This window comes from Crotalus tigris, unplaced genomic scaffold (genome assembly GCF_016545835.1).
Source record: "Crotalus tigris isolate CLP2741 ecotype Arizona unplaced genomic scaffold, ASM1654583v1 scf7180000021368.232200, whole genome shotgun sequence".
Lineage (NCBI taxonomy): Eukaryota > Metazoa > Chordata > Lepidosauria > Squamata > Viperidae > Crotalus > Crotalus tigris.
Genome location: NW_024098476.1, coordinates 136482 through 157795, shown reverse-complemented (window position 1 = coordinate 157795; position 21314 = coordinate 136482). Strand labels below are relative to the sequence as shown.

Genomic DNA, 21314 nt, shown 5'->3' with positions numbered 1-21314 from the left:
CTGACAGAACAATCAATCAGTGGAACAACTTGCCTCCAGAAGTTTTTTAAGAAGAGATTGGACATCCATTTGTTCAAAATGGTATAATGAACAGGGAGTTGGACTAGAAGATCTCCAAGGTCCCTTCCAACTCTGTTATCCAACAGAAATAGCACTGAGATGGACAGAATGCTCCCTTACAATGCGTCTAGGCAGAAAATGGAAGAATCAGGAAATGAGACTTTGTTGTCAAGATAGGATAGACAAGGCATAAATAATATTGCTGCTCATGACATGGGTCTCTTAGTTATATTTATCTCTGTGTTTTTCTTTCTAACTCATTTAGCTTGGGTTATAACAGCATGTGATATTGGAATAAGGACACCTAAACCAATGATCAGAATATTGCAGGCAGATGAACCCCATCTCTGGTGGAACAGTACAATTGGCAGACGTTTTCTTGCAAGCCGGTGAAGTGCAGAAGAGAGAGGGGCAGCAAAGCTGGAGGAAATCAAACAATTGTTTTCCTTATCCTGCATTGCACGCGAAATCAGGACAGCTCCATTAGCAGTAGGTCACAACAGACACACCAGAAGCAGGATAAGGATCAGCAATCAGGATAGCCAATTTCATGGTCATATCGTTTTCTGCCAATTCAAGAAGAGGTGGATAGCTCTTTTACCCGGCAGTTGGGGAAAGCCTTTAGGCTGCATTAATTATTCTTCATGCTGAAGTCATCTTAATTAATAATCTTTCTTGTTTCTGTTCTTAGAACTCATTAATTTCCTCCTGCCCCCAAAGAAATAAACTTTTGTTTCGTAGAAGAGCTTTAATGTTTCCCGTCTATCAACAAAGAGCCCCACTCTCCTATGGGGCCCTTGCTTCCATATCACCGTGACTAATTGTCCTGATGTGTTGAAGGAAGAATTTTACATTTGTTTGAATGAGAAATATTGATTTATTTACAAAAACCAAAATAACAACCTCAGATATGCAGATGATACCAGTCTAATGGTAGAAAGTGAAGAGGAACTAAAGAGAAGTAAAGATGAGGGTGAAAGACAAGAGCACAAAAATTGGCTTAAAACTCAAAGTAAGTTGAAAAACAAATAAGATCACGGCATCCAGTCCCACCACTTCCTGGCAAATAGAAGGGAAGAAATGGAAGCAGTGGCAGATTTTAGATCCCTGCAGATGGTGGCTGCAGCCATGAAATCAAAAGATACTAGGTCCTTGGGAAGATAGCTATGGAAAACCTAGACAGCATATTGAAAAGCAGCGACATCACCTTGTCGACAAAGGTCTGTAGAGTCAAAGCTATGGGTTTTCCCAATAACAATGGATGACTGTGAGAGTTGGACCTTAAGGAAGGCTGAGCTCTGAAGAATTGATGCTTTCCAATTATGGTGTTGGAGAAGACCTGGACTGCAAGAAGATCAAATCAGCCAAGCCTAAAGAAAATCAACCTTGACTTTTCTTTTGAAGGACAGACAGTTGAAGCTCAAATATTTAGGCAACCAAATGAGAAGAAAGGACTCATTGGAAAAAAAACCTGATGTTGGGAAAGATTCTAGGCAAAAGGAGAAGGGGACGGCAAATGATGGGATGATTAGATAGTATCCACGCAATGGGCAGGAGTCTGGGCAGACTCTGGGAGACAGGGGAGGACAGGGGAGCCTGCTCCCAAAGAATTATACATGATTTGGTGACTTAACAACAACAACAAAAGATAGAAAGAAGAAAAACAAACTAATGACGAGTGCAAAAACCATCCTTAGAGGTCACAATGAATATATTAAATGGAAAGATAGAGAAACCTTCTCCTGGATGATCTGTCTCTAGCCTGGGCCTTCAGGTCTTCGAGTGATGCACCCATTGTGATGGTAGTCAAGTTGATCCTTAGCTACTTGTCAGTTTCTTTTTCTCTTTCCCTACTTTTTCCAGCTTTATGGGCTTCTACAGAGAGCTTTTGCACAATATGCCCAAAATATTATAATTCCTTGTCTTAATAATGAAACCTTAAAATGTACAAAGGTGGTTCTCAACTTATAACCATTCATTTGTTGATCAGAGTTACAATGGCACTGAAAAATGTGACCAGTCCTCGCATTTATGATCATTACAGCATCCCCATGGTCACCTGATCAGGATTTGGGCACTTGGCAACTGGCATGTATTCTGAAGTTGGCAGCAGTTGCCATGTGCCATGTGCAACCTTCGTCTGACAAAGTCAATGGGTGAAGCTGGATTCGCTTAACAACCCCATGATTTACTTAACAACTGTGGCAAAAAAAGATCATAAAAGTGGGTGTGATTCACTTAACAACTGCCTTGCTCAGCAATGGAAATTCTGGTCCCAACTGTGGTCCTACAGAACTACTCGTATATAAGTGGAGTTCTGAAACTTCGCAATTGTTCTCTGTGGAACCATTGAAAGGCAAAATGGGAAGCAAAACTTGAAGTGAGGTTTACACGTCTAGAATTAAAACAATGTGCAAAGAGCCTCTAAGTCAGTGGTTCTCAACCTGTGGGTCGGGACCCCATTTGGGGTTGAACGACCATTTCACGGGGGTCGCCAAACAACGCAGTCCGCCATTTTTTCCCTCTTTTCCTTAGCTGTGCTACTCCCTTTTATTCTATTGGCTTTTGAAAGCCAATAGAATAGACTCTCTTGAATAGAGTCTAATTCTATTGGCTTTCAAAAGCCAATAGGAATTGTCCAGGCTGTCTCTGCCTTGCTGAGCCCGCCAAAAGTCCCAGTCTGCAAACGGTGCTGCACCAGTTGAGTAGTCTTCGACTTACGACCGGTTGAGTAGTCCTCGACTTACGACCGGTTGGGGGGTCGTGGCATTAAAAAGGTTGAGAACCACTGCTCTAAGTGGACCTGAACTCCTGAGAGATCCCAATCCACAGTTTGAGAAATATTGGGATGTGAGATGTTAGAAGCTTTTTTACAGAAAGTGAGGAGGTAAAGATCATCATGCCTGGGACAGGGGTAGTTGGCTGGCTGTTTATATACAGCACTTGTCCTACCATTGTTGATTGGGAGATTGTTTCTTCATTGATTGCTCTCTGAATGAAGTATTGTTTCTTCATTTATTCCAGCGTGAATGGGGTATTGTTTCTTCCTTGATTGCTGCTGTTTGTCTGATGCTGCTTCCTATTGAGCTGGTGGTTAATTAATAGTCATGTGTTGAGAAAAGGGGTGTTTGCCTCTTTCTTTGACCTTTGGCTGATTCCTTTTTTCAATGGGCTGCAGATGAAGCTTATCTCAGCTTGCTTGCTAATGGCTGATTTGTCAGAGTGCCAAGGAATTTTCTTGCATTTTTGGATCTGGCTTAGTTCAAAACAGGGATATCCAAACTTGGCAACTTTAAGACTTGTGGACTTCAACTTCCAGAATTCCTCAGCTGGCTCAGAAGTCCACAAGTCTTAAAGTTGCCAAGATTGGACATCCTTGGTCTAAAATGTTTGCAGTTTCCTAATTAAAATTTGTCAATCTGCTAGGAAGTTGAAGCGCTTTCATGTCACCATTACAACTTTCAATTAGAATAGAGCCGTAAGGGTCCTTGGAGGTCTTCTAGTCCACCCCCCTGCTCATGCAGGAAACACTATACCATTTCAGAGAAGTGGATGTCCAGGCTTTTCTTAAAAGCCCCCAGTGATGAAGCACCCACAACTTCTGACAGCAAGATGTTCCAATGGTTAATTATCCTCACTGTTCGGAAGTTTCTCTTTAATTCCAGGTTACTTTTCTCCCTGATTAGTTTCCATCCATTGTTTCTCGTCTTGCCTTCTGGTGCTTTGGAAAATAAGTTGACCCCCCTCTTCTTTGTGGCAGCCCCTCAGATACTGGAATACTGCTATCATGTCACTCCTAGTCCTTCTTCTCTCTAAACTGGCCATACCCAATTCCTGCAAATGTTCTTCATGTGTTTTAGCCTCCAGCTCCCTAATCATCCTTGTTGCTCTTTACTGCACTCTTTCCAAAGTCTCAACAACTTTTTTGTAATGTGATGACCAAAACTGGATGCAGTATTCCAAGTGTGGTCTTACTAAGGCTTTATAAAGCGGTACTAATACTTCACGTGATTTTGATTCTATGCCTCTGTTTATATTACATTTTCTTTTTGCATTGAAGACTGATGCAAAGAATGAGTTAAGCAGCTCTGCTTTCTGCTTTTACAACTTCTGACTATTCATGAATATGTTCTCGGCAATCTTCTACCCAGTGGTGGGATTCAGTCGGTTCACACCACTTTGGCAGAACCTTAGCTAATTTTTTGTTGCCCAGGACTTCCGGAAGCAGCATACACACAGAGAACCAGTTGTTCACATATTTGAATCCCACCACTGCTTCTACCTAAGTTTGACTGGGTTAGTGACTGACTGAGTTAAGCATATTATGGGAATGCTCCCATTGCCTTTCATGTCACATCTGTTGGGATTTGAAGAGAACATTATATTTTTCTTGCATCTACTAACTTCCGTTGCTGCTGTTGAGTTTACATGTTCATTGTATAGGTCAATTGTGAGTCATCACTCGAGTATAACTGGTAAACAAGTTGATGTATACCAGCTAGTGATCGAAGTGTACAGTTCCAGGTCACTCAAGGATATCCTTTTGCTTCTCACAAGGAGGAGAAAGAGGGATAGGGAATTTAAGATTATGCCAAATGGATTGTATAGAATGTGAAACTGTTGTCTTTAATTGTGGTGGATCTTTCTACTATAGTTAGCTCCTACATTGGAATTACCTGGGTACAGTCTGCCTGTTCCTGAATCCATTCTTTCTTCATATGATAAAACAACAATGGTTTCTAGATGTGTTAAACTTCCCCAAACTGGGGGAAGTTGAAATTAGGCACAACTGGACTGATGGGAACACAAATATGGGGAAAGCCAGAATAGAACATGTTGAGTTTAAAGATATTTAGGAGTTCTTATGCATTTAAATATGAACAAGGCTGACACCGGATATTCAGCCTTAGTTTTACAGAGCAGTCCGGCTGCCTTTTCAGAGCATTCTGATAAATTCAGCACTCCCTTGTTATTTGATTGGCAGGATAAAATTGAGGGTGGAATAACATGCGTTGCCTTCCCTGCCATTATTATTTTTAATTCTCTCCCACTGCTCAGGAATTAATTCAGCTTGCTGCAGTACATGACCTACATTTCTCCCCACACTGGGGGCATGGTAAAACGTTGGTATGCTTAGTTCTCTTTCAGATTCACAACCCCCACCCAAAGACCCTGATGGATTCTTCCCAGTATTGACATTTCTCAGTCTGAATAGCTAGTCCTAGAGCCTGAGAAGGAGGCATCAAAGGGAATTTCATATTAAATTTCCTCTTTACCTGCTGGAGCATTTTTTTCTCTACTTTTGGTGTTCTGTGATAGCATCCTAGTGCCATATGACTGCTGTCTAACTGATATCTATAGAGAAGGAAATCTTGAAGATTCAGAATAACAGAGTTGGAAGGGGCCTTGGAGGTCTTCTAGTCCAACCCCCTGCTCAAGCAGGAGACCCTATACCATATCAGACAAATGGTTGCCCAGTCTCTTCTTAAAAACTTCCAGTGTTGGAGCACACATAACTTCTGATTAATTGTTCTAACTGTCCGGAAATTTCTCCTTAGTTCCAGGTTGCTTCTCTCCTTGATTCGTTTCCATCCATTGTCTTTGTGGCAGCTCTTCTAATATTGAAACACTGCTATCATGTCACCCCTTCCCTTTCTTTTCATTAGATTAAATCATGGGTCAGCAACCTGCGGCTCCGGAGCCACATGTGGCTCTTTGAGCCTTCTCCTGTGGCTCCCAGCCTCCTCCGCCATTTGCAGAGAGACAGAGACAGAGAGAGGCACCTGCACTTCTCTCTCTCTCTCTCTCTCTCTCTCTCTCTCTCTCTCTCTCTCTCTCTCTCTGTGTGTGTGTGTGTGTGTGTGTGTGTGTGTGTAAAAAGAAAGTGGCCTCACTCTGTTCTCGGACAAGCTGACAAGCTTATTGGGCAGGGTTTCTGCCTTTGCTGCATCTCAGCAGGAAGCAGGATGCACTGAGTGGGGGAAGAGGACTGGCAGACCAAGGGCAGGAAAGAGCCAGCCCAATAAGAATATGTGTCAGCTTGTCGGAGAACAGCGTGAAGCCAGTTTGCCAGGTGAACAGAAGATCGGAGAGAGGGAGAGGGGGGGAGGGGGGGAGAGAGAGAGGGAGGGAGGGAGACACACACACACACACACAGAGAGAGAACTCATGCACAGCAGCCTCTATTTCTTTTTAATTAAACTTTTCAATCAAGCTCTCCCCCCCTTGCGTGCGTGCATGCATGCAACTTTTGCGGCTTCCAGTGTTTTCTTTTCTCTGGGAAATAGGGCCAAGTGTCTCTTTGAGTGTTTAATGTTGCCGACCCGTGGACTAAACATATCCAATTCCAGCAACCGTACTTTATACAGTATGTTTTAGCCTCCTGTCCGCTGATCATCTCTGTTGCTCTTTTCTGCACTTTCTCAACATCTTTTTTATAACGTGGTGATCAAAACTGGATGCAGTATTCCAAGTGTGGTCTTACTAAGGCTTTGTAAAGCAGTTCACATGATCTTGATTCTGTCCCTGTTCTCTATTCTATCTCTATCCCTATCTCTATTCAATAGAGTCTTCCCCAATCATAGAGAAATTGGGATTGCAACTTTACTGTATCTGGAGATAATGGCAGTAAACCAAAACCCTCCTTTTCTTTCTTTTTAGAATGTGATCCCATTGTTGCCGCAAATATTTTTGACTCTTTTTTGCAGAGATTTATATGCAAGCTTTCAGTGAATGTCAGAACTTAATTTTCCTATTATTAAAATGGGAAATGTCCCCTTCTTAGGAAACTCAAAGTCCCATATGGGATCTGAGAGATATATCAGGATGACAAAGAGATCCAGAAAATTCTAACTTTGTTCTATGATCTACTGGCCAGCTGAAGTTTTGCAATCCAGCTACGATAGCTCTGTGCAAAATTAACCCTTTTAATATCTTTATTTTTGAATATAAATCAGTGAAACTAGAAACAAATGTTAACCTTGGAGAGTGCTCTCTGCAGAGCTCCATCCACACTGAGAATCAACACCATCTTCCAAGTTACAGGTAGTCATTAACTCAGTGGTGGCGAACCTATGGCACGGGTGCCAGAGGTGGCACTCAGAGCCCTCTCTGTGGGCACGCGTGCTGTCACCCCAGTCCTAGACCTTCAGCTGGGTTTTATAAAACCGTTTCGCTTTAGGCCTCCATAGCCATGTGAAAAAAAAAAAAAAAGTTCAATCAGTCAATTTCAACTTCTCGCGGAAAAAAAAAGATCTTGCAAAGTTGGAATTGATTGATTGAACTTTTTAGTCCTACCCAGTCTGCCATTACCACCGCAGCCTTGCCCACCCGATAGGCTACACCCACCCAATTGGCTACACCCACCCGGCACTCGACGATGCATAAGTGGGTTTTGGGTTGCAGTTTGGGCACTCAGTCTCTAAAACAGTGGTTCTCAACCTTTCTAATGCCGCGACCCCATAATACAGTTCCCCATGTTGTGGTGACCCACAACCACTTATATATCACCATGTGCCAGGGGTGTGGCCAAAGAAAAGGGGGAAAAATGGGGTCCCGACCCACAGGTTGAGAACCACTGCTCTAAAAAGTTCGCCATCACTGCCTTAACTTATGATCATTCCTTTAGCGACTGTTTGAAGTTACAGTGGCACTGAAAAAAGGTGACTTACAATTAGTCCCCTCACTTTTAACCATCGCAGCATCCCCATGGTGATAGGGTCAAAATTTAGATGCTTGGCAACCATTGTGCATTTACGATGGTTGCAGTGTCCCGAGGTCATGTGATCTCCATTTACAATCTTCCCAGCCAGCTTCTGTCAAGCAGAGTCAGTAGGGTAAGCTGGATTAACTGCATGATTCACTTAACAACTGCAGTGATTCGTTTAACAACCATGGCAAAAAAAAATCATAAAATTGGGCATGACTCAATTAACAACTGACTTGCTTGGCAACAGAAAGTCTGGTCTTAATTGTGTTTGTTAAGTCGAGGATTTCCTGCATTCTCTTTGCCTTCAGTCCATTTATCTTCTATGTTTCCGTTTTCTTCGTTTCAGCAGCCCCATCTGCATTTCTTTGCCATCAAGTATAATCAGATTTCATTTGCCTATCAAGCAAGAACTTCTGGCACTGTTTTATACTTTCGCAGAATATGTCATTGAAAAAAAGGTCTGCATTTTTTTCCTGTGCATCTAATGAAAAAGTGCTGTTGTTTTAAGAGCCACGTTGTACATAGCAGCATTTTTTTTCCGCTAGGTTCATGCAGAAGTCAAGAAAAGAATGGCAGAGAGGTTTGAAGGGCTTCTTCCTAACACCTTTTAGGTGCACACAGCCCTAATATATATTCTGTCACCATTCAATTTCTTTTGGAGGAAAGGAAATAGATTCAAGCAGAGACCCAAGAGCACATGCAGAGGGATTTTTAGCTATATATTTTTGTGGGTCTGACAAAATGCTGCTGACCTACTTAATTAAATGTGGTCTTGAATGCTGACAACTAAGATTTATAAAAATCACTTAGACCTTTATTGAAAAATCAATTATTTCTAACATGCCAGCAAAACAAAAATATATAAATAAATAAATACGCCAAAGAGCAATGCTGGGTAAACTGACCATAATCAATATGGTTAAAAATACAGCCCACAACATTTTTAACATTCCAACATTCTCATCTTTGATTCCCATGGTGAGATTCGGTCCTCTATTCCTAAAGTTACAGAGCTAAATCATTTAATATTTTATTACTTAAAACTTTTCAACCAGCAAGTGGCACAACCAGTTCTGTCAAGCTAACTCAGTTTAGGTTTTGAACAAATGCAAAATAAAATAATCATAATCAAAAGTTTAGTAATTAACTTCAGTAATTAAAATACATTCAACAATGATGGTGTTGTGAGCCTGGCAATTACAGTCATTAGTTGTGATAGTCATAAAGTGAGTCACCATTTCACTGGACCCATTTTTATTACCTTTTTTCTGTCAGTTGTTAAGCAAAGAGGGCAGTCACTGAGCGAATACTGCAGTTGTTAAGCAAACCCTTGTTCTCTGGGTTTTGTTGGAAATCCGAAATAAACACTGGTTTCTAACAAAACCATCATAAGTCACGGTCACATGGTCACATGTAGGAGAAGAGCAGGCTGAGCTGGAGGGCAGAGTTAAATGTGTCATCAGTTTAGAGTCATTGCGTTGCCAGATGAGATCCAAGTCCAATCCTCTTGGTTTCCATTGACTGTTATTTAGCGCCAATTTAGCCTTGACCATTATTTAAGTAGATTCTTGTGTATAAGTGGCAATAATAAACTCTTCTGTGCTTTGAACTCAACAAATATTCCTGATTATTTGCACCTGATACCACAGGGCACCTCAAACGGCCATCAAAGCTGGCCAATTGCCAATTGCCCAAAATGCAGTCATGTGATTGTAAGATTGGAACTTTGAAACCAGCTAATAAGTCCCTTTTGAGGGATCCGTCATAATTTTGAACTTGGTGCATACATAAAAAAAAGGTATGAGTCTTCTTTCTTTAAGCAAGACATTGCAGATTACAGGTGGTCCTTGACATACAACCATAATTGAGCCCAAATTTTCTGTTGTTAAGTGAGATGTTAAGTGAATTTTGTCCCATTTTATGACCTTTCTTTCCATAGTTGTTAAGTAAAGCACTGTAGTTATTAAGTTAGTAACATGGTTGTTAAGAGAATCTCACTTCCCCATTAACTTGGCTTGTCAGAAGGTGGCAAAAGGGGATCACATGACCCTGGGACATTGCAATGGTCATAAATATGGACCAGTTGTCCAGCATCCAAATTTTGATCACGTGTCTATGGGAATGCTGCAATGGTTGTAAGTGCCAAAAATGGTCATAAGTCACTTTTTTCAGTGCCATTGTAACTTCGAACAGTCAGTAAATGAACTGTCATAAGTCTACCTGTAGTAATTTTCTTTGCCACCTTCAGTGACAGGGCATAATATGGGTACACCAGATTCAATGGTAATTTTTCATTATAATGATTATATTTGCTCCTTTTAATTTATGTTTGGGTATAGCTAAATGTCTATGGAGATTCTCAGTCATCCAGGTCATAGTTATCCCAAAGATGCTTTCTCATAAGGCAACTGGACTCTCTTGTTTTTCTTTGAAGATGTTTCGCTTCTCGTCCAAGAATTTTCTTCATCTTCAGAGCTGAAGAAACTTCTTGGATGAGAAGCGAAACGTCCAGTTGCCTCGTGAGAAAGCATCTTTGGGTTATGTTTGGGTAGTTAGCTAATTGGATTGATTATAGAAAAAGAGGATGCAAGAGCCTAAATCAATCAATAAAACAAGTGGTCCCCACTTCCAGATTGTTCCATCTCCACCTGTTCCACAAACAACCCAAGGGTTTATCGGCTGGAGGTCTTCAGTTCCAGGCTTAGAACTTGAGCGTTATTATCAGATCAGAAGCTGCAAAGGTGCCTTTTACAAGGACTTGAAATGGCCAAATGAACCAACCGACTGACTTCAACCAGTATGTAGGCCGACTTTGGTTTCTTTTGCTTCCTTTCCTAATTATCTTTCAGCCATTTCTTGCTAGGGAGTCACCTTACTATTAGTAACCTGTTTGTGCATTATCCTTGCAATGCTTGAGGCTAAAATTAATTATGGTACATTAAGCATAGCCTACTAACAGCAGTATTAAACACCAATTCTGTGCAATGTCTTATTTTACCTTACTGTTTTGTAACTGGAGCGGTCCTCTTATTTCGTAACAATTTGGGGGCCCACAAGATTTTTAGCAGAATGAAGCAAAGGAAACAATGCTTGGGATGCTCATTGAGAGCCACATGACCTTCAAACCTGGCTCACCCCCCCCCCTCCCCAAATTCTCTTTAAGTATAATTGACATGACTCCGGCCATTTTGAGGTGGAACACATACCACACTAGTACTATAAGACCCAAATAAAATTAATGTAATTTAAAAAATAAACACCTGCTCCGAAACAAGGACAAATCCTAGACTTTCCATGGATGCAATATGATTCCATCCACTTTACAGCAATCCTACACTCTCTTGACATCTGCAAAAATGGCTAAGAACAGACATCAAAAAGTTGTCTACTTCTACACTAAAATGTAATGTGGTTTGCTGGTTTATGTATACAGTATTATCTATAAATGGTGATTTAAGTCTAGGTTGTGTGAGCTCAGTCAAGTATGATTTATTCAATAAATAAATCTTCACAAACCTTTCAACAGAGAAGATGGTGGGAAGAGGGATAATGCAATCAGATCTGGGCTACCAAACCCCAAGCATCTACTCAATGGAATCAAAAAGATACAGACAATTACCACAAGTTTATTAATTATTTCAGGGACAATTTATATTTTGTACACCAAATGTGTAGTTTCTGTTCTTGTTCATGGCTGTGTTCATACAACAAAGATGATTAGGGGACTGGAGGCTAAAACATATAAGGAACCGTTGCTGGAATTGGGTATGTCTAGTTTAACGAAGAGAAGGACGAGGGGGACATGATAGCAGTGTTACAATATCTCAGGGGCTGCCACAAAGAAGAGGGAGTCAAGCTATTTTCCAAAGCGCCTGAAGGCAAGACAAGAAGCAATGGGTGGAAACTAACCAAAGAGAGAAGCAACCTAGAACTAAGGAGAAACTTCCTGACAGTTAGAACAATTAACCAGTGGAACAACCTGCCTCCAGAAGTGGTGAATGCTCCAACACTGGATGTTTTTAAGAAGCAACTGGACAGCCATTTGTCCAAAATGGTGTAGAGTTTCCTGCCTGAGCAGGGGGTTGGACTAAATGACCTCCAAGGTCCCTTCCAACTTTTTTTTATTATTATTATTATTATTATTATTATTATTATTATTATTATTAACCTGACTTTGTATTAATCCACTTAAATAAATTGAATCACAACCATACTGATTTGCACAACACGGAGAGCCACAAAATTCTAAACAAGGTTAATACCTAGCAAGCTTAGGAGGTAATATGAATGCAATAACTGAATTGGCTAATTGTATAAACCCCTCTAGTGTCTAATACGGCATCATCTAATTTTGCTGGTGATCTTTTGAGTCCTGATTAGATTCAGCTTTACTCAAACCCTTGAGATTTGGTAAAATTGGTTAATTTTTGTCATCTAATGTGCACATGAACCGTGGGAAAAATAAGAAAGAAAATGGATAGCTGTTAATAGAAGTGAGAAAGAGGTGGGCCAACCAAGAGCAGCTTGATCAAGTATAGCACAAACAACAAGTAAAGAATTTAAAATGCAATACTGTATACCAAAATTCAGCAAACAGAGAGTTAAATGCCCGTTCTCTAAATTCTCAGTTGGTGACATACATAACTAAGATGGGACTCAACAGATATCCAAGAGAGATATGAAGTAGGTCAATGAAATTAAGCCTTTAAACTTAGGTAAATGAAAAACATTGTGATAAACGGCAGTGTTGGCTGGGCTTGCCAATCTCAAAAGCTGAGTAGATTAGGTTAATCAAAAAGGACAAGAAAATTCCAGAGCCATGGGCTAGGCCAGCGGTTCTCAACCTGTGGGTCAGGACCCCATTTGGGGTCGAACGACCATTTCACGGGGGTCACCAAACAACGCAGTCCGCCATTTTTTCCCCTTTTCCTTAGCTGTGCTACTCCCTTTTATTCTATTGGCTTTTGAAAGCCAATAGAGTAGACTCTCTTGAATAGAGTCTAATTCTATTGGCTTTCCAAAGCCAATAGGAATTGTCCAGGCTGTCTCTGCCCTGCTGAGCCCGCCAAAAGTCCCATTCTGCAAACGGTGCTGCAAGTTGTCTGCAGCGAAGGTGAGCTGTCTGGAAGTTTCCACCCCTCCCTGCTGAGCAACTACTAAAAATGTAAGTAAAAGAGGGCCAGGAGGTGCGCTGGTGCGCGTGGGGCCCGGCACGTGCCTTACCTCCCTTGGGCTGGGCCAGCTTGTGGCCCAGCTGGTGGTCGGCCTGCTCCGTCTCTGCCACTTGCCAGCTATGCCTCGGCCGGCGCAGGGGGCGGCACCACGCATGCGCAGTGCTCCCGGGCAGGGAAAGTCCTCGACTTACGACTGGTTGGGTAGTCCTCGATTTACGACCGGTTGGGGTCGCGGCATTAAAAAGGTTGAGAACCACTGGGCTAGGCTGAGAAGTTGAAAAAGAAGCCAGTCGAAGTCAGCGGCGCCACTTCCATATTGCTACAAGAATGTGTCCAGGAAGTCACTAGGAGTTGATCATCTCTAGAGGAGTTTTTTCATGGGGAGAATTCCTTAGAGAGCATAAGAATGCTCACTTACCACTGACTTTTCCAGAGCTCAACTTTTAGAAAGATGATAGACTAGTAATACGTTTTTATCCAATGTTCATGGGTTGCAACAGAGATTTGTGTGGTAAAACTTTGACCAGCCCTATCTCCACATTCCTGAGGTTAAATGTGGCTTGAAGAAAGCTTTTGGAATTACAATTGAGGAAAATAACTTTAAGTGAAAAAGAGAAGTGAAAAATAAGGTTTTACAGAATTACAAATAAAATGCTTTTCTATGTAGGTTTTTGAATGCCTTTCCCAAGCACAATAATGTTTTTCAGGTTCAGATCTGGAAATGAATCGTCTTTGACTTGAATAACATATAACAATGAAACACGATGTTAAGACTAAAAATATTGCATGTCCATGCATTTTTTTAAAAAAAAACATCAGACTTTGGACAATAATGCAGGAAGATTTGCTGCTAAGTAGCGTGCACTACAAACAGTTAATCAGAGCCCAAACATATATAATTAACAGTGTCTTTTAGTGATAATATGAGCTTTGCATAATATTGATTTCCCCCACATGCAATAACCTACCAATATATTGCACACCATTTTTTCCATATACATGCATGCATTCAGTACAAAACTAATTGGATTTCACCTCAAAGATCATTAAAACATTTCTCCTTGCAAAAGTTTGACAGGGAGTTTCAAGCAAAGAAGGACTTTCACTGTTTGAGTTCCACAAAGGATTATCTCTGATATCGATCTCACTGAGTCTAGACCAGGAGTGTCCAACCTTGGAACTTTAAGATTTATGGACTTCAACTCCCAGAATTCCCCAACCAACATGGCTGGTTGGGGAATTCTGGGAGTTGAAGTCCACAGGATTTTCACCTTTTGAGTTCCACAAAGGACTTATCTATCATATCCAGGGCTTTTTTTTTTTTTTTTGTCATAGAACGCCGAGAACGGAGTTCCGGCACCTTTTTTGGATGGAACCTTGTAGGGTAGGCAAGGCGGGCTGTATGACATGTGTGAGTTCTGGCACCTTTTTTTTTTTTTTTTTTTACAAAAAAAGCACTGATCATATCTATCTCACTAAGTCTAGACCAGAAGTGTCTAGCCTTGGAACTTCAAGGCTTGTGGACTTTAACTCCCAGAATTCTCCAATCAACATGACTTAAAATTACCAAGGGTGGACACTCCTAGTCTCAAAAATATAAGCACTTGTAATGAAACTCAGCAGGACTTTTTCGTGCGGCTGCTGATAAAAACAGGATCGCCAACTTGATTGCCAACGTCCGATAACGGATATGGCACAAGAAGAAGAAGAAGAAGAATGAAATGTGGGAATCAACTCGGAGGAAAAGGGGAAGACATGAAAAGAGATCTAGGAAACTCCTACCTAAGTTTCTTCCTCTGCGTAGGAAACAGACAAGAGAGGCAGGAGACCCCAGTCACTCAACAGGCAAAGGAAGAAACTTAGGAAGGATTCACCCTTATGGATCAAGCCGTTAAAAATGATGGTGGGAAGTCTGTACTTTCAGACTTGTAACATTCTGTTAATATAATCTTACTATATAGAAAAACATTCCTCTAGTTGGGTTTCCTGCCTGGTTTATCCAGAAGGGCTGTCAGCACCCAAACCTTTCACAGCTGATAATTACATTTAAAACCATAAGGAGAGCCTATTATAGCTGGGAACTTAAAGAAGTCTGTAGGAACTCGGACATTCTTTTAAGCTGGTCCACAGGGTACTTAAGACTGGGCTGCAAATAATTTAAGAAGTGGAGGATTTTCTGCAGTTTTAAATGTTTACTTTTTGTCCATTGTCCATTGCTTGCTCTCTCCTTTTGTCCATTTTCAGAAGTCAATAATTTTCAAATACATTTCTTCACTAACCAGATCTCTCTAACGTGGTCCTCCCTATGGATATTCTTTTTTTTTAATAGAATAACAACAGTAACAGTCACCTTCAAATGCAGTTACAAATTAGTGATAAAAAGGTCTGGCTAGTGAATTGCAAACAGGCAGCATCCAAGTATTTAATCACTCCAGCTATGAAACCTGGCATTTAATCTATGGAAATTAACCTCCTTATTGGAATCCAACTGGGTACATAAATGTCACCAGTGCTTTAAAAGGCCACACAATTGCCAAGGTCACAACAGTGTAAGTAAATCTGAGGTATTATCTTAGGCATAAGCATCAAGACCAATTCCCATGTGATTTTTTGTTCTTGTCCTTTAAAGATCATATTTAGGATTTGGGACAAAGATTTCCACTTTAATTTTGTGGGCACATATTTTTATTTCTTGCTACAAGTTAAGTTTCTTAATCATAACAAGATTCTCTTGATGCTTTACCATGAGATGTAAAATAAAACAGCACTAGAACTCATAGTACAGATGTAAGAATATGTAGGTATGGAAAATATTTTTTTTTAAATGGACTTTTAAAAAAAAAAATGCTAAAAGCCAGTGGGCAAGCTTGCAATTAAGTCTGCTGTATGGACTGATAGATTCAGTGATTGATACATTGGTTTATTTATTCATTATTGTGTTATAAACTCCCAATTCAGCTAAATTCCTGGCAATCATTTATCCCATTCTTTATTATGAACAGTGTTCTGGATTGGAATTCAAATTCATAGGGTCATAGTGAGGGGCTCTTATGAAGAGCATAAAAAAGCCTTTTGGGGGGCTGCCATAAAGAAGAGGGCATCAATTTATTTACCAAAGGATCAGAAGGCAAGACAAGAAACAATGGATGGAAACTAATCAAGGACTGAAGCAACCTGCAATTAAAGAGAAACTCCCTAACAGTGAGGACAATTAACCAGTAGAAAGGCTTGCCTCATCACTGGAGGCTTTTAAGAAGAGACTGGATAGCCACCTGTCTGGAATGGTATAGAGCAGGGGTAGGCAACCTTGGTTCTTTTATGACTCGTGGACTTTGCTGGCTCAGGAATTCTGGGAGTTGAAGTTCACGAGTCATAAAAGAGCCAAGGTTGCCTACCCCTGGTACAGGGTCTCCTGCTGTGCAGGGGGTTAGATTAGAACAGGGCTTTTCAACCAGTGGTACGGGTACCACCTGTGGTACATTGGCACCTGGCAGGTGGTACACAACCATCCTAGAAAAGTGGTAGCGGAGGAGGGGAATGAGCTGAACCGGTGGCAGCACTGCACAAGCCTGAGCGAGAGATGGCTGGAGCTGCAGGGCTGTCAGGGCTCAGCGGAAGCACCAGGATCAGAACCAGGCTCCACCTGGAGCTTGGCACTGATCCTGGCCCTTCTGCTGAGCCCTGAAGAAGCACCAATCAGCTAGAAAGCAGCACTGATCCTGACTTCTGCTGAGCCCAGAAGAAGCGCCGATCAGCTGGAATGTTGTAGCATCTCCAGGGTCTTGTGAGTTACATTCAGATGCTTGGCAATTGATTCATATTTATGAGGGTCACAGTGTTCCAGGGTCATGTGAAGTGACCAATATCTGCTGCAACCACCCAGCAGATGGGAGGAATAAAAACCAAACACCCCCCACCCCATCCCTGCTGCCAATCCTCAACAGAAATGCTCACAACAATGAAAACCTCAGACAGGAGGAAGAGCGCCGCCAGGAGGGCAGGCAGGTGTCTTGCTCGGTTGTGGCTTGGGGGGCACTTTTTCAGTGCCATTGTAACTTCTAAGAGTCACTAAGCGAGCTGTTGTAAGTCAAGGGTTACCTGTACTTTATCACTTTTTGCCTTTGTTTTGGTCATCACGTTTTTGACACCTTGCTAGGCACCTGGTGATACTCGGATGTTGCCATATCCTAAAAGTGGTACAATGGGTGAAAGGGTTGAAAAGCCTTGAACTAGAAGACTTCCAAGGTTCCTTCCAGCTCTATTCTGATTGATCAGAATTGGACCACTGTCTCTAACCTCTTACTCAGAGCTGGACTAACAGTAAAGCATTCTTGACAAGAGCTTGACTTCTACTTAAACTCACAAAGAGGAGCTCTCTGCTTCAATGGTAAGTCGTTCCACCATGGAGCTGCCGTTACTGCTAGGATTTTTTTCCCCCTGAAGTTCAACTGCAATATACCGATTTAAATTAAAACAATTTTTATTCCATATTTTGCATTCCAGAATGAAAGAGGTCGTGATATTGTATTATTTTAATAATAACAAAATACTCCGATCATGGCAAAAGTCATTTTAACCATTCTGCTACGATAAGAGCCGTGGTGGCGCAATGGTTAGAATGCAGTATTGCAGGCTAACTCTGCCGACTGCCAGCAGTTCGATCCTAATCGGCTCAAGGTTGACTCAACCTTCCATCCTTCTAAGGTTGGTAAAATGAGGAGCCAGATTGTTGGGGGAAATATGCTGACTCTGTAAACTGCTTAGAGAAGGCTATAAAGCACTATGAAGGGGTATATAAGGCTAAGTGCTATTGCTATATATAGGCTTTAATTATTAATCATCAATAGAAAGAATGGATTGTCTGATGCTAAATGTGAGTCTATATCCAGTTTAGATTTCAGAAAATTATGTCCCATTCCCATGAAACCTATGATAGATTCTGAAGAAAGAGAACCTTTTGTGTTGCAGAAAACTTCAAACTGTGGTCAGGGAAGATTGGGAGATGTTCTCCAGCAGTAAAAAAAAAGTGATTTATGGCTGGTCTTTGACCTATCACTATTGTGGTATCCCCATGGTTGCCTGATCAAAGTTTGGGTGCTTGGCTACTGGCATGTATTTATGAGGATTGCAGTGTCCCAGGGTTACATGATTGCCATTTGCAACCTTCCCAAGGGCTTCCAAAGGCCAAGTCAATGGAAGAAAGTGGATTTGCTTAATGACGTGTGATTTGCTTAACAACCACAGCAAGAAAGGCCATAAAATTGGGCCCAATTCACTTAACGACTGCATCACTTAACAATTAGAAGTTCTGGGCCCAGAAGTTGTGGCTGTTAGTCCAGGACTACCTATACTAGAAATCCACACAGAGGAATGGAATTGTCTTGCCCATCATAGGCAATGCAGCGAGCCACGACAACACCAAAATGACAAAACCAATGCAAGGCCTTCCCTTCATGTTTGCATCCTGCACACACGGGGTGGAGTTTGCATGGCAACATCACAAAGGGTGTTTCATCACTTGTCACTCCTTGTCCTTTAGTAGATAGCATAGCCATATACAGTAGTGCTCCAGCAAGTAGTAAAATATGTCCTTGCTTGGAGGGTTTCTCTTAGGTGCCTGACAGTTTTTTGCTTTTCGTCTTCCTTTATTAAATTTGCCATGCTGTAGATCTGACATGCCACTGTAGTTAGGAACTGCACCACAGCTGAATAGTCGTATCTGCTCCAGATTCTTCCATTCAATCTGCCAAGTTGTGTTGTTGCTGCTACAAAGGTGGGGGTGGGGGGGTTATGGGTTTTTATTATGTGATGGATTGTTTAAACATTGTCAGCTTTCCAGAATCACCTCTGCGTGAGTCAGGGCAGCTATATAACTTTTTTTTTTTTTTGGAAAAAAAAATTATTTTTCATTTTTCAATACATTTAATACTTTCAATACATTATAAAAAAAATACCTTTGAAATAAATTCATAACCTTAGGTGTCGCTCGTCCATCTCCCCCCCCCCCGACTGCATCCGCCCTCTCTACCTTCCTTCCTTACTTCCCTCCTCCCTCTCTCCTCTCTTCACCTCTCTCCCCTCATCCCTTCCTCCCATCCTACTTCCTTCCATCTCTTCCTCCTCCCCTCTCATCCCTCTTCGGATACAGTTCAGGGGAAATACCTGAGCGGCACCTCTCTCTAAATTACTCTACCTATTTTATATAACTTTTTTTAAAAAATAAATAAATATATAAATATTGGGAGAATTTCATTGTCCGCGCGTACGCTTGGTTCTCTTATGCATTATGATTTGTGAAAACTCATTTAACAGCAAATAGTTGGGAACACACACACACACACACACAGATTGAAGATGTTCTCACAGAATAACATGAGGATAAGGTCCCCACTTAGTTCAAAGACGGAATTCCTGTAACTTCCCCTTTGTTGCAGCAACTACTTAGGTATTTTGTAAAACTCAAGAAATGCACTTTGAAGCAAAAACCTTTTCTGCACTGTTCTTCCCCAGTAGCCCAGACTCACTGGTGGCCTCCCAAGGTGGAGACTCTAAGTCCCATTGATAGGCCTATCACCCTAAGGCTGTCTAACCCCCAATTAAATCCCACTGAGCTAAGAAGGCAGGAGAGAGGAAGGTTTTATGAACATGCAATGGTTTCTTTCATTCTTACGAACCTATCTCCACACACGCCCATCCTACTATTCCTTTTGAGGGCAAGTGACATTATGCCAAGTGCAGAGAAGGAGTAAACCAAAGAAATTAAAGGCACCAGAGGAGAAAAAAAGAAAGGAAGGATAACTAAAACTTAACACAATAACAGAGTTGGAAGGGACCTTGGAGGTCTTCTAGTCCAATTCCCTGCTCAAGCAGGAGACCCTATGCCATTCCAGACCAATGGCCATCTAATCTCTTCCTGAAAACTCCAGTGATGGAGCACCCAAAACTTCTGGAGGCAAGCCATACCACTGGTTAATTGTTCTCACTGTCAGGAAATTTCTCCAGAGAAGACCTCTCCCCTTGTTGCCCCTTTGTTCTCCCATCTAGGAAGCCACGGAGATGAACCTGAGGACTATTTATAATAGAATTTCTATTTATAATAGAAATATGCACTGGGTGAAGACTGGGATGCCAGCCTCTTTCAGATTGCTTGGGGTCAAAACACAGTTGAATTCGGCTTGTTAAACAGGATGTGGGAAACCAGCCACTGAAGCAACTATAACAGTGTTTCTCAACCTTGACAATTTTAAGGCATGTGGACTTCAACTCCCAGCAATGCTGGCTGTGGAATTCTGGGAGTTGAAGTCCACATGCCTCAAAATTGTCAAGGTTGAGAAACACTGAACTATAAGGAAAGGGTGAACAGACCTTACCGCTTTGTAGTCATGCAACCTTCAGAGGTAAAGCCAACCAAATCACATAGTGTGCTGTCGACCATGGACTCAACCAGTGATCACTGGAAATATTTAAGAAGAGATTGGATAGCCATTTGTCCAGAATGCTAATATATAGGATCTCCTTCTGGAGCAAGGGATTGGACTAGAAGAGCTGCAAGGTCCCGTCCAACTCTATTATTCTGTTAATCAAGGAGAGAAGCAACCTAGAACTAAGAAGAAATTTGCTGACAGTAAGAAGAAGTAACCAGTGGAACAGCGTGGCCTACACCAGGGGTAGGCAACCCTGGCTCTTTTATGACTCATGGACTTCAACTCCCAGAATTCCTGAGCCAGCATGGCTGGCTCAGGAATTCTGGGAGTTGAAGTCCATGAGTCATAAAAGAGCCAAGGTTGCCTACCCCAGCCTACACCAACATGATTTTCTATTCTCCATAGGTTTCTAGTTGTTTCTTGTTCAAACCTGTTGAGTTTATGCCATGCCCGTACACAGTTTCATATATTGCCTTTGGTCCTTTAAACTTCTCACCTCTCTTCGTGAGGACTTCATCACCCCTGTGCAACCAGGAGACCCAGCACCGAATCCATTCCAAATCAGAGCACCAAGACCTCTTGCCAGCTACATCTGCCTCTCGCATTTGTCAGCTTGGAGACCATCCGCTCCTAGTTTGCTGACGAGACGTGCTTTCTATACAGATTTCTGCAGGCGCAGAAATTCCATTTATATATTCCAAAGGCGAATCAAGTAGAAATTGCCACATCCGAAATGACAAATATCGGAAGGCCAGTCTGTTTGATTAACATAATTTGTTTCTCCGAATTTATTTATTTTTAGCCTCCAGTTTGCTTACTTTTTTCTTTTCCTTCTGTTTTTTTTAAGAGGGCACGGGAGGAGAGGGGGGTTGAGAAAGGGGTGGGCAAATCTCTTTTGACATGAAACACTAATGTGATCTCTGCTGTGACCTTCTAGTGGCGCTTTGC

General features: G+C 41.6%; 1 protein-coding gene across 5 annotated transcripts in view; it reads left to right on the top strand.

Moving 5' to 3' along the window:
* Nucleotides 1-21314, top strand: part of CUNH20orf85 (chromosome unknown C20orf85 homolog) — a 54271-nt gene that overhangs the window by 17012 nt on the left and 15945 nt on the right. For 2 of the 5 annotated variants that reach the window (XM_039318469.1, XM_039318473.1), the window contains one exon: nt 10401-10804. The exons of 2 other annotated variants lie outside the window; for them this stretch is intronic. In XM_039318469.1, coding sequence (XP_039174403.1) covers nt 10401-10556 — 156 coding nt within the window. In that variant the 3' untranslated portion in view covers nt 10557-10804. Of the gene's footprint in view, nt 1-10400; nt 10805-21314 lie in introns of those variants that run through there. One more of the 5 variants, XM_039318471.1, reaches the window with a different exon arrangement.